Below are 25,678 nucleotides of genomic sequence, written 5' to 3' on the forward strand. Positions count from 1 at the left end.
GTGTTAAAATGTTCAACGAGTATGTAAGACTCGGGAGGCTAAAAAATGGGCTTATAAAACTCCATTTTTGGAGAAATGATGGTTCCGGGGTATATAAAGGGAACACACAGTTACCTGTTTACTGAAAAGAATTGTGCGAAATGACACTGCCTCAAGGTGCCAATGAAGGGCCACATGTTGACAAGCTGTAGACGTGTCAGGAACTATTGTTACACCACCGGACGACGCAACAGCGTCGTCTCGGTATTTACGGAAAATGACGTATTGGTGTAGAAAGTATGTGTAGATTTTGGATGTGTCTCTTGAAGACACAGCAACATTTGATCATGTTTGTGTACGAGTTCTGTAATGCCGTCAATGTTATGAAGAATTACTCTAACATTCTATTGTAGTATTTCTGTCTGCGTGATGTCAAGTGTTTGTGCTGCATGTTTAAGAAACGAAGATTACCTCACAACGGCTATATATGCGACGCTCCCTGACACGATATTTTTCTTTTTTGGAGCGGTTCAGAGAATCCGGCCATCCCTGAAGCCCTGAGGATGACACTTTGCTCGAAATTTTGTCCATAGCCTCTTCCGTGGCGCTGGGCGTTCTTCCGAGTTGTTTGTTTCCATTGAGGCAGATGTCTCAGGAGACAAAGCCCTGGAGGCTATCAGCCCTGACGTCGATGACCCCTTCTGGGACGGCGGCACAGCGCTGGCTGCAGCGTTTGGGCCCAAGCTCACTGCAATTGGGCCGGACAGCTGCCGGAAGCCGTCGTCACGCTGCCCTCTGTCGCGCCCCTTCAGCAAAGCTGTTCTTTGGCAGCAAGACACGCACTTCCATGCTTCCTTGAATGATAGATTCTCTTATACTTTGTCACCATTTCTTTCTCTGTTTTCCAGGATGAGCAGGACCGTGAGTGTGCGGCGTGCTCCCCGTCACAGTTTAGGCAGTGTAGAGTGCATCTGTAGGATTCCGCTGGGTGTTCGTGTGCACTGCATTTAGCACAGGACATTCGGTCTCCGCAGTTCTGGCAACTGTGGCTGACGTGTTCGCATTTGAAGCAGCGGGGAGCGTTGTGGATGTGTGGCTTGACATTGATTTTAATGCAAGCTGCCTCGATGGTGTCTGGCAGCACATGGGATTCGAGTGTGAGAATTAGGTGCTTAGTGTCGATTTATTTCCCATCACGCCTCATTTTGATTCGTTTTACATTGGCAAAATTTCTTCTTTGCATTCTTCCAAAAGTTCAGCCCCACTCAGCTACATCAAATCACCATCGGAAGCCACACCACAGTTGCTGTTCACGGTGCGGTGGAAATACGGCCCCGAAATACGCTTGGTTACGTATTTTTTCGCAATGCTTTTTGTCGTGAAGTTCCAAGTCGAGATTGCCCCTTGCCAGTGTCGCGGCTTTATAGCTTGGACCAATAGCTTCTGTTATACGTTTAGAAGCGAGGAAAGGTGACATCATTCTCGTTGTCTCTCATGGTTTCTCAGAGTGACTTAGTTGATAGCGAGAAACGTTCTCATTGTTTCGACCACAACCCAGGGATTTTCCCATTGGAAACATTTACGCAGCTGTCCTGGGACTATAATCAGCTAGGGCCGCGTTTGTTTTCGAGTGGGAACATTTGTCGCGACGAGCACTACGCCGCTCGACAGTGACTCGACTGGAAAGGGCACACGGTTGAGCTAAAGCACAGCGTCACAAAGAAAAAAAATAGACGAGGCAAAAAAAAAGACAGACACAGCTTCAGTTTCATCACCGCAGCCGTCGCAATGCGTACGAAGCGTCCGACACAGCATGCTGCGAGGCCGCTATGAGTGAGGAAAAGGTAACCAGATGCACCTGTGACAAACACCTGGAGGTTCTTGGATTTTGTAGAACCTGAGTTATTCCCCTCGTGTTGTGCTAGCAGTTTGTGCCGAAGACAGAAGACACCCTTACTAATGGAAACCTGCAGTGGTAAAGTGTAAGTAAAGTAATTTCACATTAGCTATGTTACTCGTCATAAGCGTTCCGCTCAAAACGTAAGCCAGTGTGCGTGGAATTGCGCTTTGCTTGGAGAACCTGAATATACATATATTTACATCTGAAGCAAAAGCAAACTCATGGAATGGTCAAATGCATATAGCCACGCGGATGATCTGCAAGCGAAATGCCTACGAAGCTTTCAGACACATCCAAAACATATTTAGAGCTTGTGTGCTTTGTAGAAGTACTCAGATGGTACTTCCTGCATTAATTGCAGAAGTGTGAAACTATAACTGGGTAGAAATGTATGCACTCTCATTACCTACCTAAACACCTTTTACCTCCCCAATCTGCATTTACGATTACCATAGTCCTTGGTATGGGATATCTCCTTTTGCTATCGTTCGCTCTTGTGTAGAACAAGTGCTTAAAGCCTTTAGAATGAATGCGCGAAAGTTATCGCGTTTCACATATGTCGGTGTGGAATAGCAAAAAAGTGAGGAGCGCACTGTCATGATGCAACCTTAGTGACCGATGGTGATTGCCAACAGAGCTTCCAGCACTAAAGGTCGGCAACTGTAGCTAGAGCCTATTCACACTGCACACCAGTAAAGCAATCGCTCTCATATTGCTAATCGAAACTGTTACGCTGAACAGGGAAGGAAATTGTGCCTGATGGTTATTATGCGGTCATCGCGTGGTTGCGAATGTACTTCTACTACGCTCACACTTCTGGCAATTCTCACAGTTCTGACGTCTGAAATGTCAAGTGAACATCGCTGGTGTCCGCGTCTGTCATTGCACGTCAGCAGCTCTACCAAAGTCAATAAATATTGAAATATGCAGTTTAACGTGCCAAAGCCACAGGGCTCTATGACGGACTCCGGAATATATTTTATCATGTGGGGCTTTTCACGCACTCACAAGAAATAATCCATGGCCCTTTATGCATCATCATCCATCGGAATGCAGTAGCTGAGGCAGGAACTCCTACCCGCGACCTCATGCGCAGGGGCAAAAGGTCACGGGTCCCTCAGGGAGCGTTATTCGCGTGGTCATTGCTGTCGTCCATGTACGGAGAATGAAAAGATTATCTTGAAGCTTTGTCCTTGGCGTGTACACTGGTAAAAAATCCACACTTGCTCCGCTAAGATAATTCTTGGATGACATTTATACTGTCGACCTGTACTAGTACAGGAAGCGAATGTAGCACTTCGTACGGTGAGAATGAGTGCTGTGCTTTATCTAATTACTGGTGCGCGTCTTTTCTTCTCTCTCATGGCATTCTGTGTATTCGTAAGTAATTGGCATTATGTTTAAATGGTATTTTTACGATCTTTCTTCGTATCATGCAGCACCTTCACCGCTGACTACTTGTTGCGTTTACATTATCTTCTGATGGTGCTCCACTTGTGTTTGCAATCTTGTGATTGATATTATATTTCTACTTGCGTCATGTGATTTTTAGTAGACCGTACTAACTCCTCATTTGCTCCTCTAAAAAAATCATACAGTCGCAGTCGAGAGCCAAAAGCAAGGAACCAAAGGCATTATTTAAATGGGGTCATTGTGCTGCACTTGCAGAGCAAAGGAAATAAGTTTGGTGCAATAGAATGCGCATACCTTAAGGCGCAAGGTACACACAAGCTGCCGTGATGTTTGTGCGACACCTGCTGAATTTTAACGCGGACACAGAGCGTTTTTATTCATATCATAGACATTTGGAACAGGATGGCCTGCACCTGTAGGGATCACGTAGCTGGACATTATTCTGTCGACAGCCTTCCGAATTATGCACAGCCGGGAGCCAGCGACATCCACAGATCTGGCGGGAAACTGGCTGCTTATTCTGGCTCAATGACAAACAGCCATTATGTATGAGCAAAACGAAATCTACAATGTCTGCAGCTCGTGCGGCACGAACTAATTGCGCTTGGGCTGTGTATCCCCACAAAACATTTGGATAGGAATGCCTTTGCTATCCATTCTGGATTTTAGACTATTCCTTTATTCAAAAAACGTGTGTTTCATTAAGAAAACCTGCGCTTAAACTGAAATTTAAACAAAAGAAAGAAATGTTCTTTTTCCACTGCCAGAAGTGCAGTTTCTTTCGAAGAAGCTAAACAAAGATTGTAATATATATTCCTTTATATATAAAGTGCCGAGTGTTAAGGAAAGTGGAATGTAAAGGTGGGTTATTTGTGTGTAATGGTTAAATTTTTGAATATTATTTAGCACGAAGTACATGTCCGAATTAAAGAAATCCCGATCACTTTACCGATCTGTCTTAGGGTACTACTAAATGTTAACTTTATATGTAATGTGCCATAATCATTCTGCGAGCACATTGCAAATCACTTCTTATTGGTCATCTTCGGTATGCTTTTTGTCTTCACGGACGCAAGTCTTTGTTTCTTAAGTTGCGCTAATCAGCTTGACGACATTTATTGCCGTGTCTAGGTTAATTTACTCTTTGCGCTCACTATATTTTTCATTCCCATCATGAGCCCCCCCTCTCCCCTCCCGCCAGGTAACAGCCTGATCGGATAACCATATTTGACTGTCTCCCGTTACCCCGTGGCACGTTTGTCGAACTGCAGCGTCTTCAAAGGGATGTAAAATGCTACAGGTACATGGTTTATTGCACAGTTTCTATAACCCAACTTCACGAGGCTTATGTCCGTTTGACAGTAATATGTAACCTAGGTGCAGCGAACGATGACGATGTAATTGGCTCTTTACTCTGGCAGTTGTTACGGGTAGAAAAATGGATAGCGCAACAACCAGCTCCATACGCACCAAACACGCAGAAGAAAGGGAAGGGGCTGCAATAGAGCTTTAACATACGCATCAAGCACTGCATCATGCAACGTCACCGACTCCAAAGTAGCCGTAATTATTTACACCAAGGGACTTATATCGCCTCAAGCATACCGAATTCTCGTTTGAACCCCCAGGATAGCTGCAGAAGAATTGTTAGACTCGCCTAGACGCCAGGCCATGCAGATGTAGTTGGGAACAACGCTGGGCACAACGCTGCACGAGCAAGTATCAACCAGGAGAGTCACTTGCGTCGCCCATCTTTTTCTGGAGAATAAATACCCGAAGGGATCCAAACAGAACTACGGCCCCCAGAAACAAAACCAGGTCAAGAATTAAAAGCTTTCCAATACGAAGAAATGACTACTTACGGAGAAATCCTCGAACACTACCGAAATACTCGCTATAGATATCCTCCACCTGACAAATCGTAAAACAAACACCAGTCAACTACCTGGAGACTTCTTCAAACAAGCCACAACTCATGCACCGAATACACCCAGAATCATACTCATCGCAGTTTAGGACATGCCATACACCACGTCCAGACTTCCATCATATTATATGGGCATGTCCAGCAGCTCCAAACAATATCCGACACAACATAAACCACAATGCAAACATAAAAGTCCCTGAGCAGTGTGACGCTATGCTGTTCAGCGAATGCCTAGGAGACCAGCTCTGGGCTGTCCGGCTGGCGGAGAACGGCACTACGGTCCAAGGCCTGGCCTGCGACTGACGGAAAGGGAAGCTTTAAGCTTCCAGCCTGTCTTCCCCTTTAGAACACAGCAGGAACTTTAATTAAACATGGGTTACCTCTCTCTCTCTCTCTCTCTGTCTATTTCTCATATATTGGCGGCATCGCATAAACTGCTGTCAATAAGTGAAGTCCACTGCGCCACAAAATTTATCTCCTGTAATGAGCGCACTGCAGTCACATTTCTCTAAAGCAGAAATGATAGTTCGGCGCGTTGGTAAGTATTCACGGTGAAAATTGTAGCGCGCATGATAGACACAGACACAGAGGAGGCGGACAGAGGAGCGGTTACTTCCAACTGTTCATTTTTGTAAAGAGACAGAATATAAAACTACCAGCTATCACATTCCTCTAGTTATTAGCAAATGAAGACATTGTTGCTATCATTCAAATATACAGCCGGTGGTGATCGCGCCGGTTACAGATTGCAGTATTGCCTTGGCCACATGTTACAATCTTATTGCTACACTACCGACTCACCATCTAAGTCAGAAAAAGGCTCACAAACGTTCCGATAGTGCAAGCGCGTCTTTGAGGATATAAGTGATGTTACAATGCACGTTCTGCGAAAGCATTCCATGGCCTAAGTTAATTCTAAGAAGGTGGGAAGTAGGTGTGCCGTCAACGTAGTTAGCATTGCTAAGGGCTTCTGCCACGGTTGCGAATTTTATAGATTAGCAATCTTATTAGCAGTGTCTATGTCATCCTATATTCTAAGCTTCAGCGTTCGCAACTGCACGCGCGAAGAGGTCCAGTTTAAACCGCCATGGTTTCTTTGTGGCTCTGAAGTTACGGTGTCAGGCACGATGTTGCGGGATAAACTCCCGGCCATGCAGGGCGCAGTTCGATGGCTTAAAATGCATTAACATACGCCCTTGTACCGCGTTCTCGGTGCGCATTAAATTACCGCATGTGGCGCAAATTCGTCTGTAGCCCCGCACTACGGCATATCTCAGAACCAGATGGTTTCCCTACGTAAGGTCCTAGAATTTAATTTTTATTTCAAAATGAAAATTTTCAAATAGTTCTCACGTTTACGCTCACACGCGGCATCAAATGAAATAAAAAATGGCAATTGTGCGAATAATCGTGCTCCCCACGGAAAAAAACAAAGAAACAGCCAACTAGTACTCCCAGAGATAATTAATTTTCAATAGAAAATTCAAAACATTAGAAGTAACATAAAACTAAACAATAATAATGCAAGACACTTCGGAGGCGATGTCTCTAAATCTCGCAAAAATATTTTTGCGAACGACCTATATTTTTGCAATTGCTAGCGATCGCGCAATCGCGATAGCGCGTTTTGACCGAGGACCTCTAACACAGGAACTTATTTTAATATGCCGCCATCACAAGCCATCGCAGCAGAGGACGACGAGGGCACTGTTGCAGTTTTTAAATGCAACAGAATTGGACAAGCGGCTGTAGCCTGAACAGATGCTTATAGTGCTGCAAGTGCTACTATGCTGAGCTGTGACAGTATGCGGCGACAGTGACCGACTGTAATTGTATGTCTATGCTCCTTTCTTTCTTTATCTCTACTTTGTTGTCACGTTACCTCCTGCTCCCCTGTCTCCCCAGCGCAGGGTAGCAAACCGGATCTTCCCCTCTTGTTAACCTTCCTGCCTTTCCCCTTTCCTCTGTCTCTCTCTCTAAGCAATCAGTAAAGTACCACGAAATGCATTTAAAAGTCCCAGGAGCCCTTTTTTCAAGTCTCAAACACTGGCTTCATCCTAAGGGTTTGAACGAATATTTGTGTTCTTTACTCATCCCCTATTGACGTTAAGCATCCAGTTTCATATGCTCTATATTCTACTGCGTTTTCGTCCCCAACACGAAAGAAGCGCTCGTTACTGTTTTGTATGTTCCTTACACTGTCTCCGATATTGCGCTTTTCTATTATTAGTGCAGTATAAGTGAAGCCTACGCAAACTGCACGAGAGCAGTTTCTCTGACTCACTGATCTAGAACTCCACTGATCACAGCGGGTCCACGCTAGCCTCATCAAGCGCGGCCCTTTGATTTTTTTCGTGTAGAGAAAGCAAGAAGGTTTTCCTAACAGCCACAAACACAAGAACACTAAATGAACACTGTAAACGTTGAAGAGGCAAGATAACTTCGAAGAAGTTGACCGATACCAGCGTTTAGTCCCTTTGGAATACAAAACATTTTTTACTGGGGAATGTGACGTGTCAAGTACGCCAGTGCCGCGATCGGAGTGGGTTAGTCATACGAAGGGGACGACGGCACGTTGAAGTGGTAGCCAGAGCGTGCCGGTGAAATTCTGACGACGACCACGACGACAACAGAAGCAGGAGGCATGAAATCACAGCATGCAGCTCTCAGCCAGTGACAGCCTCTTAGGTTTTAGGAGTTCTGGCAGGCCGATGGCAGCCAGACGGCAGCTAGCTAGTTCCAGTCACGATAGGAAGTTACCTGGACTTGGATCCTAAGACAAACCGAAGCTGCCCAAAGTTTGCGAAATCAAACTGTGGGACAGTTGGCCGCAGGATAAAGGTAGGCACGCTGCCAACATGGCAGCGGCCGGCGAGGCTGGCACGCTCAGCGTAGTACACCCATTGTGCTTTCCAGCTTGAAAATATATATTTACTGCTACCAGGCCAGCTGTTGGGCTAACAATTAGTTCATTGCGGTTTCGCAAGTTACATTTACAAGAAGGAAAGTGACGTAACAGATCACGTGATTACGGGTGCTTGGTTACGAATGCATATTCAGCCGGGCTACATATTCCCTTTATTCGAAAACAAATTAATTATGCATTTTAGGTTGCGGGTTGCGCCCTGGCCCTCTCGAATCCGGACTGCAACACCGTCCTGAGCGACCCCCAGGTGGCGGCGAGAAACTTTGCCAAAGGACGCACTTCACCCAAAGCCAACAACATCCTTAAGAGGAGACGCACCCCCAGTGAGCATCCGAGTCTAATCGTATAGTTCCCCGCCTACCTCAACACGGGCGACCTGGCATCCCCAAACTTCAACTAGGACGCACACCGCAGAGCGCGAGAGCTGACGGACTGCGCCCGGCTGGCCTCTCGGGAAGTCCCCGAGCCGAACGAGACAGACCGACCCGATACAACGACATCACAAAAAGGAAACATCAACCCAGAAGAATTATCGCACGACCACACAAATACTTAAACAGAGCACAAGCAGCGGCCCTACGCCAACAACAAGCAATTACTTTCCCGAACCCATTTCCCCTGCAACGGATATTCCCTCAAGTCCACAACGAAGACACATGAACAAAATTAGAACAAGGTGAAAGCAGCAGCCAGCGTTTCGACAAGTGGACTTGTCTTCTCAAGGCGACATAGGTGATGTATCACGGAAGACACAAGAAGACACATGTAAGATATGCAAACAGGACACAGCAACACTTAAACAAGTGCTATGGGAATGTAACGCCCAACGCAAGAACGAGTTAAACTCCGAGACTCTCTCGCTGTGGTGGGGCGCGCTCTGCGCAGCTCCGACCTCGGTGACCAACTCTGGGCCGTCCAGCAGGCCAATGAGGTGGCGCTGAGAAAAGGTCTCGACGTGCCATCATGGGAGACATGAACCTGAGTCACCAAAACCTACAAGACAAATCAATAAATTTATTGCCAACCAAGAATGCGAGTATCGTTAGGGCTTGTGGCGAATCCTCGAGCTTCTGCCTAGATATTGACAGGCGCTGTCTTCTCTGGAGCCCTCTTCGGATGCCGTTGCTGGACTACCTTCTTGATGGGTCTTTACGTCACGCAGGTGTTCTCTTGTGCGCCTCATTTCTCGACTATCTCACTTTCTCACGAGCGCGAAACGGGGCCTATCGCCTGGCTTCAGAAGAATAGCAGGTGAAAAGGGTCGCTGGAAAGTTCCATATCTATTTACGGGGTGACCTGGAGAGAGTGGCAGTAGTGCGCCGTTCCCCGATTACAGTAGACCACCTCGCGTTGACAGATCTGAAGCCTGCTGTGAATACTTTTGCTTGGTGCCTCCTCTGGTACTAGGTGGTTGGTGGGCTCGGCATTATAGTTCTTTTGTGGCGGCCCATGAGTCTCTGCACAGGGGAATCTAGAACATCATCTGTTGACGTGTTTAACCATTCCAGCAACGCCATATGAAAGAAAATCTCCGAAAACCAGGTGCTGAGCGGTGGGCCGTTATCACTGCAGAGTTTAAACGACAAGCCATGTGTGGAAAGCAGTTCTGTGGGCCAGGACCTAAGAGCGTTACCCGTGCTCTGAAAAAGATCAGGGATCTCCCAAAGGAAAAAGATCCACAATGAGAACAAATTCCTGGACCTAATGGAATAACAGGTTCACATCAAGGAAGTCCCACGGCAGATTTGGGATGTTATTACAGTGAAGAGATTTTTCGGGTTCCGGTTCATATTCCTGGCAGACAGCGCATCTTTTCCCAAGTGCTCTACCTCACGTGACTTGTTTGGCCTGTACATCACGTCTCTTACTTGTGCCTTCATCTCTCTCGCTCCCAGATGCGCCTGGGAACGAAAAACGCCAAACTTTACCATCGCTGTCGGTGGTTCACCTTTCGTTTGAAAGTGCCAGTTTTTCAAATAAATATTATTGTCCGACGGCGGAATCAAAACAGGGGACCTCTATCTGGTACAGAAGCCCGATACTGTATCCACTAGGCAAAGCTTTTCCCCCAAAAGGCGTGTATAATTATCGGATTGTACTTGCTACATGTAAAACCCCATCAATTATTTATTATTTAAAAAATTATCATATTTCACGATGTCTGCCATTTCTGAATAGTGCGCGATCAAACTTAATCCGATGTTGTTCATAATGCAGTACCTATATGCGTGCCGATCCAGAAAGTAGTCCTGCAGTAAAAGAAATTAGAGTCCCACGTTCCTTTGTCCCCTTCACGAGAGCGGTGACGCGGTAGAGTGCCATGCGCAGTGACTCTGCCCCTATCTCACACCGAACTAGCTCAACCGGACAATGTTTTTCACCGACTTCAAGTGGAGGCCTAATCGCGTTCGAACTTCTTGTTTTTCGCAGACCATGAATATAATATAAATATGTAGGTGATTCCCTACTTCGCTGCATCCAAATGATGAAAGCTACCAGGAAGAGCACACTGCTGAGCGGACTTCCACCTACCTATTTTTGAAATTTTTATTCGAGGCGAAACCATAGGCACCTTGTGTAATTTTACCAGGATCTCTGTGCAAGTGGTACCAGATACATAAAAAATTACTTATCAACTGTGGGTGAGCTGGAACGTTTTGACAAGGGTATTGATCTTCGTCAGGGCAGCAATGCATATAGACAGACAGACAAAGAACTTTAATTACAAGGTCCTGAGAAGCTTTGCCCTAGGGCAGAGCTGCGGGCCGCTCCCACGTGGGGACGGGTAGGCCGAGCCTAACCGCCGCATCGTGGGCTCTCTGGACAGCCCAGGTTTGACGTGAAAGGTCTGAGCTCTGGATGGCAGAGCTCCATTCTTCTTCTGTGATGCGATTGGGTCCCTGTAACGAGGGGCATCGCCAGAGCATGTGTGCGAGATTGCTAACAGACCCACAGTCGGGGCAAGTAGAGCTAAAAACCTCTGGAGTGATCGTGTGGAAAAGGGCCAGGTTTGGATAGCACTTAGTTTGAAGCATGCGTAAAGTGGACGCCAGAGGTCTAGCCAGTTTGCTGTGAGGGGAAGGATAAGTCCTCCTACCCAGGTGATAGTGCGTAGTAATTTCGCTGAAAGTTGTGAGAGTGTCCCGAAACTCGAGGACCCCGGAGTCTGAGCTCGATCCTGCTCCCGCGCGGTGGGTTAGTGCGCGCGCTTGGGAGTGGGCAATGTCATTAAGATTGGGAAACGAGTCAAGCTGGGGTTCGAGGTGAGCCGGAAACCACGTGATGGTGTGCGGAGAGATGATCTTGTTCTTGAGAATCTTGTGAGCCTCCTCAGCGATGGATCCTGAAGCGAAAGCCCTGACCGCCGATCTCGAATCAGTGAAGATTTGTGATCTTCTGTTGTCTAGGAGTGCTATAGCAACTGCGACCTGCTCCGCTCTGGTTGGTGTTGAGCACTTCAGGGAAGCCGCATTCACTATCTGTCCGTTGTGGTCAACGAGGGCAATAGCGAAGTTAGACGACTGTCCATACTGGGCGGCGTCGACAAAACATGCCGAGTATATAAGCTGACGAAGAATAGTCGCCTGGTTAAAACGGCGGCCACCTTTGATAACTTCAGGCCTTCACCTTCCAGCGTAGATTGGCCTTAAACGCAATTAAACATGTTAGCATACTCATTTTTTGGCAGGCTTGCGAGTCGAAGTTACAAATATACTAACGTCACAGCGGAAAAACGCATAGTTCCGTCAGTGTTCATAATTAAACGATTTCTCCTCCGTATTTATTTACAGTCGGTCGCACAGCGTCTTCACGGTGTCGTACCCGAGCCTGAATGGAAAACCTGCAACTGCCAGGCGCAAATCCGAATTTGGAGGACTGAAGAACATGGACCAGAACTGGGGCATCGCCGTGGCCGCTGCCATAGCTTCGTTCTTCAACCTAGCCACCCAGATAAACTCTGGCTTCTTCTTCGTCGCCATTATGGACGCGTTCGCCGTAGACCACTCAAACGCCTCATGGCCAGAGAGCGTTTTCACCATCATGGCGTATTCTGGCAGTAAGCAAAAGTAGCGGCATGAAGTTAAGGAACGAAAGGACTAAAATTGAAAACAGCGCGAGCAAACAATACCAAAATCCGATCAGCGGCTGTCCTCGGTCCTCTTGCTTTTAACTTGCACGCTGATTTCGATAGTATGACTACGCACTAAGCAATCGAAACAGGGCAACAGGGGAAGGATGAGCCGGAACACAATATATGTTCAAGATTCCTCGCGAAAACAAGTTTCTTTTAGACTCCAGGCTGCCACTTGCGCCCCTCACTTGCAGTTAATCGATTCAAAGTCTTCATTTAACCATTATCGTTTTCTTTCAATTGTGACATAGTCATGGCTGAACATGAAACCATTACAAAGGCCGATAGGACGTAGGTGAATACAACGGGTACAACGCACAACTCGCACTGGGAGGCACGCGAAGGCCACCTGTGCAAATAAGTTATGTGGCCATAGGGACACAAAGCGAGATGATAATTATCGCTGTCAGAAGCCCAATCCTTTTTTCAAAAAACCATGCGAACTCGCCGTGGTTGCTCAGTGGCTATGGTGTTGGGATGCTGAGCACAACGTCGCAGGATCGAATCCCGACCACGGCGGTCGCATTTCGATGGAGGCAAAATGCGAAAACGCCCGTGTACTTAGATTTAGGTTCACGTTAAAGAACTCCATGTGGCGCAAATTTCTGGAGTCCTCCACTACGGCTCACCTCATAATCAGAAAGTTGTTTTGACACGTGAAACCCCATAATTAATGTAAAAAATCATGCAAGCCTACTTTCTATGTTCATCTCCCCCCGCACCCCCCCCCCCCCGCGCGCTTGTTCTGCAGATTCCCTTTCTATTCTTCTTTCATGTAAAACTCCGACATTGACACGGCCCAAAGCGCCAAACGTCAACATAGCTTTTTCGACGCCTACACGCCACAGGCTTAACCCACTTCTTCTGTACACCGCCGCGACGACGCCTACGCCAACCTACTACGCTAAACGGCCGTTTACGCCGCTCCCACCTCTTCTTTTCAACACCTCGCGTTCGTTGCCGCACACTCCTTGTCGGCCCCCCCCCCCCCCCAGTCTTAATGATCACTAATTTCTTGACGCACTGAACTCACGCGCCCGCGTTGAGCGGCTGATCGGTCTAACAACAAAAGCATGCCGTCTACGACACCAAGGGTTCCTGCCAAGTTCTCTGGAGGCGTTCAATCCTCTCACTGCCATAACATCGCCCCCCCCCGCCACTCTCTCCTTTTATTCCATTTCTTTCCCTGCCTCCTACACTCCGCCTCGCTATCTCCGCCTCGCATTCAAACCCTATCCTTACCACCACAATGCCTAGCAAGACTACATGCAGCGACTCACTTATTTTCAGTATCTTCTTTTACGCGTGAGGTTACACTATCAACCCGTTAAACAAACCCGCCGAGGATGACAAGGCCGCCTTTGATAAAGATAGGTCCACCTATCGAAATGTTGGCCAGCCTTTCCTTGGCCATTTATCGAGCTTTACGTAACTTCTGTACTATGGCGTGCTACTTCATCTGTAGGCCCCTTTCTTAATTTGAATCTCTCGGTAACAAGCAACTGAGAATCTTTGCTAAGGATTCAAAGTGTTATATGTAACACGATTAGTGCGTCATCACCCGAAGTAAGTATGTGCATTAAAAAAGAGCATAAGCCACACTGTAGCTTCCCTCATATAACCGCCAAGTACAAACCTGTCATTTGCGAGCATAATGGAAGGGATGCTTCGCCTATGTGCTGTTTTTTTTTTTACATGGTGAAAAATGACTTTGTGCAAGCCGTTTAGGTTCCTTCGCTCTGATTAAAGCATAGTATGAACTGTACACTTGTTTGTACTCTATCACTGGTGATTTGTTTCTACAAGACGCATTAGGCAGGGTCGCTAATGAATTGTGCGAAAGCAGTGCCACTAAATAAAAATAATAACTGAAAACTATGTCCTTGGTCATCACGAACCATTATCTCTAGAGCACTATGATACAACACAGAATACGCGGAAAAAGTTTGTCATTGGAATAACATGTGTTCTACAACTGCAATGCGTATCATGTACCTGTGCGCGATATCCTGGTAAATTTCCTTTATACAATGACTCCACTGGAAGTACAAATAAGCCGAATTGATATTCTTCTTTCATGACAGATTCTGACAGTAGTCAGAAGAACAGTTGATGACTGGCGTTTCTCGTGTGTTTCATTTGTCGGCAAAATAGCTGCTGTGCCTTTTTTCACGAGGCTAGAGACACTCTGTCCTCTCCTTGGGCACACAATATCATTAGTCGTACTATTTCGGGGTCTCCCTAATTATTGCAACCCTATATTTAAACGTAATTTCTACAGTGAACTGAATTTTTGAACATGACGATTTCATAAGAAAAGACAGCTGGATGGCAATAGAGCAAACAGCGACTAATTTTGTGTTCACACTACGCACGCACTGCGCAGGTCTTTCGCAACAAATTCACGTGTGAACACACAGAGCGCGACCCTTTCGTTCATACATATTGCACTGAGCGTAAATAGCCCAACAGCCGAAACAGATGCGAACGTTATAACCTAGCCAATCAGCACTTTATATTTCGGTTTTTCTTTCCTCCGAAGACTTCCGCCGTCCCAGCATTTGCTACGTTCGCAATTACGTAGCGGTAAGACAGTGAAACATTTAAAGCGGGCAGGAATTGTTTGCCACGCATGCCCAAGATTTTCAATATGTGTTTTGCTGCTGCTGTGGCCGCTTGCGCCACCTGTAACTACTGTGCGTACATTTATTTGCCCTCGTGGTGCGGCCCATCACCCCACCACTTCATGCAGAACCTTCATTCACTGATTCACCTATCAGCAATGACAGTGATTACATTTCAGTAAAGCAGGTTTTCTATAACCTCCTCTGTAGCACATCTACTCTCCTCTATCTTTTCCTTAATCGCCACATTTCAACAATGAATATTGAAGAGGAAGAGGGAGCAGCTTCGATACTTTTAGCCAGTTTTCAGCATGGGGTAGTTTTTGACCATGTGAGTCTACATCACCGTCGATACTTTGGCCACCATCCTGAATTTACGACCGGATGTATGCATGCAAGTGCAGCTCCAAGTAAACAAGAAAAATTAACAGCTTTCTTCAAGGTGAAAAAGTCGTTCCGATACCAATCTCGCTCGCCACCTGGTTTTTCGCCCGTTTAATCCTTGCGGCGAGTAGATAACTAGCAACATTTGCAGTTTACGCTCCCTTCGCCTCCAACTGTGAACGTGGCCACGACGGATAGACGACCGAGATTGCCTGTGCTTTTCTGAGCCGCGGTTTTTCCGCGATGTGATTTATGACTCCATTGCCTTACCCGGGTAAGCGGCAAGTCGAATGCATGCCTGATGGTGTCTGATGCTATGCATCAGACACGGAGTTGCCGACTTGAGCGGCCAGCAGTGTTTTCGAATGTAGTTCCGTTGACAGCTCTAAACGCTGCCTGAAGTGCAAAGACTTCCGAGAACTGTACCATTGTAGTCTGAACGTAGCGCTAGACGTTGGCATCGCTCCTACATCGACGCCAGAGAAAGTGTTGCGCACTCGTCTACACAATGTCATGTTCCTCCACGACCACCTGGTGCTATGATAGGCGACAGCTTTGTCTCTCTTCAGAACACGTCCTCTCGTGTGCGTCGACAATGCGGTGTTTCACCATGCGGATTCGCACGCAGAACCGCTTTCAGTCAGAACCTTTTTAGCTATAACAAGCCTAAGCTTTCCGGCAACTGCACACAAATGTTTTAGGCCCTATTTCGTAAGGCTCACGTCTCTGCGCCGTCACGCGACAATCATGTTCGCCAGCTGCATCCATGTGAGTCCTGTCGCAGCGGCTCAACCCTTCCGCGGATACCATTTTCTAATTGTTGGTTTTGACTCATTGATCTCCCCTTCATCATCTTCCTGTTTTACAGTTTCTTTTCCTTCAACATGTATATGTTCACTTAGTGATACCGGCCATATTCGTGCGCATGCTTTCATGACATCATACGAGCTAAGGACCATTTAACTGTTCTGAAATCCAAAACCCACACAGTGCACAAAAGCAACCAACAGGGCTAAGCGCGTTGTAAAAGAAGAAACGGGGGGGGGGGTGGCAGTGGTGTAGCTAGGTCGTCTGGAACCCGGAGCCCATAAGTCTTCTGTCACCCCCCCCCCCCACGGGTGCACGGGTGCCGCCGGAGGAAAGAGAGGTGTCTTCAGACGTATATGACCCCCCCCCCCGTTCGCACCCCTTGCACCCGGGGCCCCCAGCCCCCCGGCCTCCCCCGTTGCTACGCCACCAAGGGGAGGGGGGGCAGCTTAATAGTGCTCTTTCGATGCCCCAAATATTTTCAGTTGTTTGTGAGAGCGGAATAATTTAGTTATATTAGGATTAAATCGGGAGCATTGACAGCTGTCATACTGCCCGCATCTCCGCAGAATAAAACTTGTTCAATGGCTAAAGCATAATTACTTGAGACGATATCACCTTATAGGATCGAAAAAACAGATCCCCAACGGCCATCAAGTGAAACATGCTCCTGTCTTACACACATATGACAAATATTAACATTAAAGGAAGAAAACTAGAAAAGGAACCCTCGCCTAACCCTCGCCTAACCTCGCCTAAAAAGCAACAGATGCTGTAGATGTTTCTGCGTGGAATATACAATATGCCTTTGTTTCCATAAACATACAATTTATGGGGGATTGAAGGAAAAAAGCTGCTCACCGCAACTTGACGGGCCTTAAACCCTGTCTGAGGGCAGCAGCAGAAGGCACAGGCACAGATTCAAGACCGACAAAAAGAATACATAAGCAAAAGAAAGACAAATTGGCTTACACAATATGCCAGCAAACAGAAATGCAGTGTAAAAAACATTACAAAACCATAAAAAACTACGCAATCCACAGTGTACACTTGAGCAACAAAAGCAATGATAGAATCAATAACCAAGTAATCATTGTAAGGAAAGAATAAGACATGATTGAGCCGTTGGCACAGGCTAATATCAAGCGGAGATGTGTAACGACAGTCTACCCCAGAAACAGTCACAAACAACAAATTCATTCGTGTTCAAAAATCACTGAAATGCTCATTTAAATGCGATATAGGACAAGAAGTGACATCTGTGTTATTACATTTAAGCGTGCATACATTTAAGTGTGGTAAGCGATGGTGCAACGTTTGAAGAGCATAGTTGGTGCGAGGATGCGACAGATACCAGTGTTCAGGTGACCGTGTACTGTATTCTGTTCAGTTTATAATTAATTGCGCTAACGACGTGATGTATGACTGGCTTTGTTTTACGTCTTTACGATAGGCTAGTAGCAGCCTGAACTCTGACAGAGAATGTAGTGTGAGTAATTTCAACTGTTTAATAGAGGTGCAGTGTGAACGTCTACCGGAGCGTTACAGATGCTACGTATTACCTTAGCAAAAATAACCAGTTTATGTTTGTAGCAGACGTCGTACTCCACACGAGACAGAAGTAGTGTACGTGACTCAGAAAGAGAGCTTTGTACAAAATAAGTTTGGCCTTGCGTGGCAGCGGTCTTAAACTGAAGAGTGCCCCAGCGACTTGCGCAAGTTTGCCTCCAAGGAAGTCGATGTGATCAGTGCTTAACATATGGTTGTCAAAAAAGACAGCTAGCGTCTTCGAACACTGAACAAGCTCAATTCTTGAAGAACCTATTATAATGTCGGTCTCTATGTTCACACCTTTGCTTTTTGGTTGGAATAAAATAGCTTTTCTTTTATGAGTGTTAATTTTTAAGCCAGTATCCTGTGACTATCTCTGCATTTTTTTCAAGAACAGAGTTTGCAGTTGAAACCAGCTTTGCAATGTTGTTCGATGAAAAAAGCACCGTAGTATAATCTGCATAGATGATGTATTTGGGTTCACTATCGGAAAGAAGAAGGTCACTTACGTATATATTGTAAAGAAGGGGGCCCAACATGCTCCCTTGGGGAACACAAACTGTTATTTGCTTGAACTGGGAGCAGATGCCATTAATTTCAACAAAATTTAATTCCGCTCATTTAAATAAGATTTAACTATATCCAAAGCAATACCACAAATACCGTAGTACTCTAGCTTCTTTACCAAAAGTTCCTGGTTAATAGAGCCAAACGTTTTACTGAAGTCAATAAGAACCCCGAGCGTAAGCAGCTTGTTTTCAAAATTTCTCAATATTACTTCCTTTTGTGCTAGTAACGCGAGCTGGGTTGACCGTCCTATTCGGAAAGCATGTTGACAGTCAGTGAACAGGTTAGGTTTTTCAAGGAAATCTGAAATTTGAAAAAGCCCCTTTTACAGGCTTTTTCTACTTTCCCGCTGTATGATATTCTTCTCAATATCGGGGTCAAGCTTCAAGACGCGAAAAGGCAGTCCTTACAAGTATGAAAGTTGCGCGTGTGGAAAGGAAGCAGCGGAGCGATTGATACAAATTTCTATAATGAGCATAGACTGAAGGGCTGTCTTTCCCCAGCCCTCCACAATAGCAGTTGAACTCCAGAGGTCTAGAAGCACTCGTGACATGGCACGTGCGTGTCATGTCACGAGTGCTTCGTGAATACCAAGATGTCTCAGATGTAAAATAGTTGGCGCTCGGAGGTGAATGTATCCGGCAACTCGATTGCACGCACCCTTTGCAACGGCACTATTGCACAGGTGGTGCACCTCCGACAGCTACAACCGACCTCCAACAAAACGGGCGATGAAGCCAAGGAAGGCTATTTTTAGTAAAAGCTAAATTCAGGGGCTTCGTTTTTTAGACGTTATGGCGTCCTGTCTGGGCTCTACCACTGGAGTCCAATCTTTCTGTTCCAGATCACTCAAAGCCGCAGTATTCGTATGCAGCGATGTTCCATTCTTGCAGGTCTGATCGTCGTTCTGCTTCAGAAGCACTTGACGGTGTCCCAGATAACCCTGCTGGGTAGCTTGATGCTGTGGATGCCGCTGATAGGGGCCGCCTTCGCTCCTAACATCACGGTGATGACCCTAGTCCTGGGTGCTCTCCATGGTAAGGCTGCCACACTCCCCTATCTGTGGAGAAACACGCGTATGAGACTGTGCATGATTCATGGCGTAGAGTATTGAAGAAAGAGCAGGCAGTATTGCTGCTATCGAAATAGTTAGTATTCTTTATGGGCCCGAACAGCTTTTAGGCTTCAATGAACTGCAATGCTTACGTGAAGGCCGCCGCCTAAATTGCACGTATAAGTGCGTGTTTGGAGAGAGCGTTATAAAATACTTTCGCATCATTTTCTACCCCAAGAAAAATTTTTTGGCATCGCGAACGCAAGAGCAGTGACAAGTATTCAGTGCGATAAAAAATGAACGAAGTTTTCATGACTTATGTTCTCCTACTGTAGCTCCTTCAGTTGGGCACCACATTGGGCCCGAGCATTGGGTATCGCCAGGTAAAGGAGCTGGAATTGGAAATGTGAGCACCGATAACTGGAATGTGGGCATGCTGACACTGATCGCCCTGTCTCACTGGAGATCGCAATCCGCAGCAGACCCCGAAGTTCCTGCTTTGATACCTGACTGCAGCATTTCATTCGAAAGAGGACAAATGAAAAAAAAAACGCTTGTGTTCTTAGACTAAGGCACCCGTCAAACAACAACAGGCGGTGAAACTTATCCTGCTGCCCTGTATTCCGCCGTTCCTTACATCTCGAGTGTTGCTTTTAGGCATTAAAACACGTGAATCGTAATCATAACGACATGCGGATATTTTCCAGCGAAATGAATACACGTCCAGATCTGAGTTTCTCTCGCATCGGGAGACATTTAGATTGTAACCTCTTAAATTGGTGCGAAGAACAGCTGCAACTACACATGTATAAAAGTGGCTAACGGCGAGTGAGCGACTTCAGGCCAACTGTGGCAGCGAACGAGACCAGCGGCTGCTCCAGTCATAAAAAAAAGAAGCACCGAGTTCTTACGCACACACTTTAGTGAATCAAACTTTTCGTCGTGCTCGGTCGCGTTACCTTAAAGGCTGCTATTTGTGAACTGTAGCGAGATATAGACTTGAGCGTTATAGTGCTGACACAAATTTGCGAGCAGCGTGAGTACACGCGGTACCATTGAATGAGACGAACGTGCGTCTCGGTTCAGTTACATTGTTATTTACCAAAATTTTGTATCATAAACGCAAAAGGAAACTGTTTAGCCAAGAAGATTGGCCCACATGGTAACATTTTACATTGTAAGATTAGCCTAGCAAATGTTTTAGACGAGGTGTATTTTCGTACACCATCAAGAGCAAAATCAAAGTATCGAATTTGGTAGTGACATCTTGTAAAGCTGGGTTTAACATGAGCGCGAGGATGTTCCATTGCAGTCACTGCTTATGTTCCACTCATCTTTTGGCCCAGAGGTACCCGCAGCATCATCTGTCTCACTAAAGCATTTTTTTTTGTTTCCTCAAGCAAAAAATTGCTGCTAGCAAGTTATCAATATTACTCTGTTCAGAACGTATCGTAGACGGTGCTGCTTTCCTGATACGCATAGTCCGCTATTTCTATGCGGGTCTAGCCTGCTATACAACTCCCATAATATATATGTCACACCTTCAATGACCTCCCATTAACACATGCGTGGGAAAATTATTAAGCAGCGTCTCAGTACACATTCATACCTGGGGCCCTATAAGGTAAAACTATTTCAACCTGTCTTTATTCCATTCTCCTGACGACACATTTGCCCAACCGCTTACGCAAGCATCGGGCGTTGACATGCAGCGTTTCCTGAATAGCCCAATCAAACGCTTTCCTAGTTTATAGGAGGTCACTTTTCTTTGCTTTACGCATGAAAAACACTGCCTTCATTGAGCAGTTTCTCGTTTGTGATTGGCTACCAGAAGGCGAGGTGCAAGCTCAAGTCGAGAGGGATTCGTGGGGCCGAGCCACTGCACTGAATTTCGATAACCGGAAGAAGGAGGTGGTGCAGGCGTCTGCGATTGGTCCGCTTTCCCTTCGTTAGCTTGCGGTGGCAGGTCGAAAATCGCGGTGGCGTGCAACGGAAGCTTAAGAGTGCCGCTAAAATGGATCCTCAGGAAAAATGAGTTGCCAGAGCGAAGTCGTAAATGGGCCGAAAGTGCTCGAAAACGTTACACGGCCCCGCAAAAAGTTTTATTATATGGAAATAAACCCATGTTCTCCGGCAGGTGCGAGTAGCCAGTGCCTAAGTTACCGGCGGCAGCCATATTTTATTCCTTTCGGAACGGGGCAGCCTGTGGCTATTAAGGAACAAAACTGTTTTGTTTGGCATAGTAATGCATCTTTAAAGCGTACCTTGACGCGATGACTTTTCGAGGTTTTGTGACGTCGCGGGGCAGGAAGGTAAAGTGGGTGCAGCCCGAAAACGTTACACCAATAGGAGAGGGCTCACGACGAAAAGGCGTCGCAGCAGAAATAACAATTTTTTTTGTGTTCGGTCCAAAAAGGCATATTCAGTGTTCACACGTCGCATCAGATGTGGAGCTATCGCGGTTTTCGTGACGTCGCGTGACAGAGAGGCGAAGTGGTGGTGGTCCAAAAACGTTTTTGATCAATCGTGGCGGACTGATTGCGGAATCGGAATAAAAAAGTTTGGAACAGCTCTACCTTATAGCGGCCCTGTACAAGGATGTGCGTACGTAGCTCGACAGTACCGAAAATGTTACAGTGTTCAAAAGCGCTAACACTTATGAGAACAGCTGCCCTTAACATTCCGATGTTGAGTACAAGCGAGGTGAACTTAATAAGCCATCAGAGAGATTCTACTGAGGAGCATACATGCTAGATCCTATTCTCCAGGGAAGCACCTGCATTCTGATCAGGGAGGACACGAATGGTGCCTTTACAAGCTACGGCCGCGTTTCTAGCTCAGAAAGAGTCTCTGAGCCAGCGAAAAAAAAATTCATTTGTAGCATTCAGTGTTGGCGTCATACAACCTGAAAACCTTGTGCGCGAGAGCTGTAGCGGCTTATGTTAAACGTCAACAGCAAAATTCTACAACTTTACAGGAAAGTGAGCCGCCTAATGAAGACGTCCACTTGTCACTTATAACGCACCGCGTCTAGTGTGGAAGGCGATGACAAAGCTGTGCGAAAAACGGATTGATTCCGGAAGTCCTTAGTCATTCTACTTATGTACAACTCTGTAAATCATTTGCATCTATGATTTTGTTCTCAGCATCTGATAACGCATCTCACGCTTCCTTTCTCGACAGGCATGGGCGCAGGTATCGTGCTCGTGAGTTTGATGGTCATCCTGGGCCAGCACTTCGACAAATATTTGGCCGTTGCCAGTGGGCTCCGCGACGCTGGCACCACTCTGTGCGCCTTTGTGTTTCCCTCTCTGCTGTCCTTCCTGAACAGCCGCTACTGCCTACGTGGCACGCTGCTCGTCTACAGTGCGCTCGCCATGAACGTCACTGTCGTGGCGCTTTTCTTGTGGTTCCGAGTTCGGGACGGTGAACGAGAAGACTGCTCTGAAGGCCCCAGGGCCGTCCTGAGAACTACAAAAAACGACGGAGTTTTTATGCTTTCGAACTCACAAAGGACGCCCAAGGCGTTGCCAAAAGCTTCGCGCGGTGGCAATGATTGCGAGCAGTCGTTTGCCTCGTTTTTATGCAGGCTTGCCATACTGAAAGCTCCTAGCTTCTATGTCGTCGTTCTGGGTGCCACAGTGGAGATTTACGGGTACACCGTGTTCCTCGAAACCATAGACGCTTACGCGCTGGACAAGGGAGCTTCTCGACCACAGGCCGACATGGCGATCACGCACGCGACCATTGCCGAAATTGTGGGCTACGTCGGCGTGCCCTTGATCGCCGACATGAATTTCGTGAGCCGACAGACGCTGATGACCACCTGCTTCGCCCTGCTCACGCTCTGCTATGCGCTCGTGCCGTACACGTCGTGGCCGATGACGTACGTCGTTGACACCGCCCTCCTCATAACTTTCGTCGCCGCTGTGAGCTCGCTGCGGTGTTCACTCATGACGCAGTACTTCGGCGCCGTCCAAGTGCCGCTGTGCATGACGGCGGTGGGGCTGCTGCTCATTCCTCTACAATTGAGTAGTCCCACGATCATAGGTAAGCCGTGTCGCAATTTATTCTGAGAGATAGCGGTAGTGATCAACAGGGTCACGAGAGGGAAAGGGACGGAAAAAGAAATGCGATGTGATCAACCGTTGCTGAGCCCGTTGGCTTTCTTACATAACGATAGAGGAAGGACAGAAAATGATTATGACAAGGAGGTATGAGCGAGCAAAGGTACACTGGAGGCTCAGACGAGTAATGTCAAGCGCCACCTCAAAGATGCTAACGCAAACTGAGGTTAACCTGGGGAAATGAAGCAACGTTATTTTGTACTTGTGCTATTGCGATGTTACAAACCCGTGGTCCAAAACTTTCCTCCTAGAATCATTACACCTGACTGGCTGAAAAGGGTTAACTTTTTTAAACACAAGAGCAGTCATACAGAAAGGTATCCATGAATATGATTGGCCAGTAAATGCACGTAGCGATACCGTGGGACTATTATTCCTTTACGCGCCTTGTCAAGTGTACAAGTGGAGCTCGCCCCACATTGTCACCTGGATCCGCTGGGCATGAATAATATATGATAAAGGAATATATTCATGTGAAAAAAATCCATAATGCATACAGCTCCTGATATGTAGACACAATTTATTACAGACAGTTGAACTCATCCAATCTTTGTTAGATAAACTTATTGTGGAAGTACTTGTTCACTGTGTGAAAGTGCTCCAGTGAAAGCTCGTGTAATCGCGTCCTCAATATTTCTCGTTACCATCGCCAAAACCTGCAACTTCGGGGGACGCCCCGAAGCGCTAGATATCAGAGAGTAGTTTTTATATAAACGGTTGCCCCCCTATTCGAAGTTGCCAACAGCGCGGGAGTCTGTAGGATTTTTGTATGAGCGGAAAGGAGTTTGGGATTCAGCTTCCGCCATAAAACAACAAATAATTAACATACACATTAGCGTTATCTTTAAAGAAACTTATGATCCGCCTATGTCCAATGGAAGCGGTTTTCCCTTTCTGGGCGCAGTAGGCTTTGTGCAAGGTTGAAAAACTTTCGAACTGCATAGGTGTGTGTAAAGATAAATTTTCGCACGACAATAAAGTGCGACTTGGAGGATAGAACATTTTTGGGTGCCAAAATTATGTTATCCCGTACTCCAGTCCACGCCAATATGCTTTACCTGTTCACTCGCACGTTCACTCGCAAGGTTATCAATCAGAGCTGGTTATAGCGTGCACCCTTATTCTAGAACTTTTTTAATAACTACCATTGATTGATGATCTTTCAATGATCTTGCTTGCCTAAAACGTACTTCTTTCATCTCCTTCTTTCAGGATTATTCCGCGACAGCCTCGGCTCATATGATGGCATTTACCGTGCTCTGGCAGTGTTGCATTTCGTCGTGGTCATGCTTTATGCTCCTCTTGCCGTGCACGAACGGAGAAAGAAGATAGGCTCGTTTGAAGCCCAGCCCGAGCCCTGCACGCAAGTGACGAAGCTTTAAACGCAGACGTAGGTCAGAAATAGGCCGTCCATGTGGAGAAACTTATGTTGAAGAACCATGTAGCCACGTAGGTAACTACGCCGCAGCCAGCTCGAAAACACGCCTCTTAGAATGTGCTGTGTCCGACTGATACACGTGTAGCCTGCCGGCCGCTTTTATCATATACGTGAAATGTATTAGAACTGCACCACCAAAAGAAGCGTAGGGACATATTGCTGTGCGGGACCTGGACTTGACGATATTTGCCCACTGCCAGAAAATGGGAACGTTCTGCAGTTCCTATGCAAAAGAACAGAAAATTCAGACACGCGTTCAGCAGCTTTTTTGTTGCTAAGGTGGACTGTACCAGCGCTGAACATCGAGGCGCGCTGTGTCCGCTCGTCTAACCACCTTACCCTCCTTACTGCGGCACCCTGCCCGAAAGCTGTCGCTGCCAAGACCTCTGCGCTCCAGCACACCCTACATAAAGTCTAAGCCACTGGAAACCGCTCGACACATGTACTGTTGACTATTGCTCTGTATCATAGCCCATGGCGACATTTTCTTCTCATCTTGGTGTCGACCAACGTCGATGCGCAGTCCAGATCGGTTGTGTGGCTCAGTCGAATATCTACGTCTATGTGTTTGGGTGTTGAGTGTCTGCCTTTCCCATTTACTCGGTTGAAGCTGCTTCAGCAGCAGGATAATTGTGTTTGTCATCTGTCACATTAGCCACCCTCAAAACGAAACATCACCGAACACAAGTGAATTTTATTTTTATTTATTTTTTAATTTCTAGACTGCGGTATCTTATATCACACACCAAGGACATTCTAAAGCACTCATGTGCCATTAAATGTGTATGCCGCTCGGTTCATAAAAAAGATGTCCAACCTAAAGTTTCACAATAAAGGGATACTAATCGA

The 25,678-nt window shown here is 46.5% G+C and overlaps 1 protein-coding gene across 1 annotated transcript; it reads left to right on the forward strand.

The window, feature by feature from the left end:
- Positions 1-1,824: 1,824 nt before the first annotated feature.
- On the forward strand, positions 1,825-25,678 carry LOC135902768 (monocarboxylate transporter 12-like). The gene is made up of 5 exons (XM_065433005.1): positions 1,825-1,961; positions 11,937-12,202; positions 19,104-19,247; positions 22,448-23,314; positions 24,604-25,678. Exons 1-5 carry the CDS (start codon positions 1,939-1,941, stop codon positions 24,771-24,773), a joined length of 1,470 nt encoding a protein of 489 aa, XP_065289077.1. The 5' UTR covers positions 1,825-1,938; the 3' UTR covers positions 24,774-25,678.

Source organism: Dermacentor albipictus, chromosome 2 (genome assembly GCF_038994185.2).
Source record: "Dermacentor albipictus isolate Rhodes 1998 colony chromosome 2, USDA_Dalb.pri_finalv2, whole genome shotgun sequence".
Lineage (NCBI taxonomy): Eukaryota > Metazoa > Arthropoda > Arachnida > Ixodida > Ixodidae > Dermacentor > Dermacentor albipictus.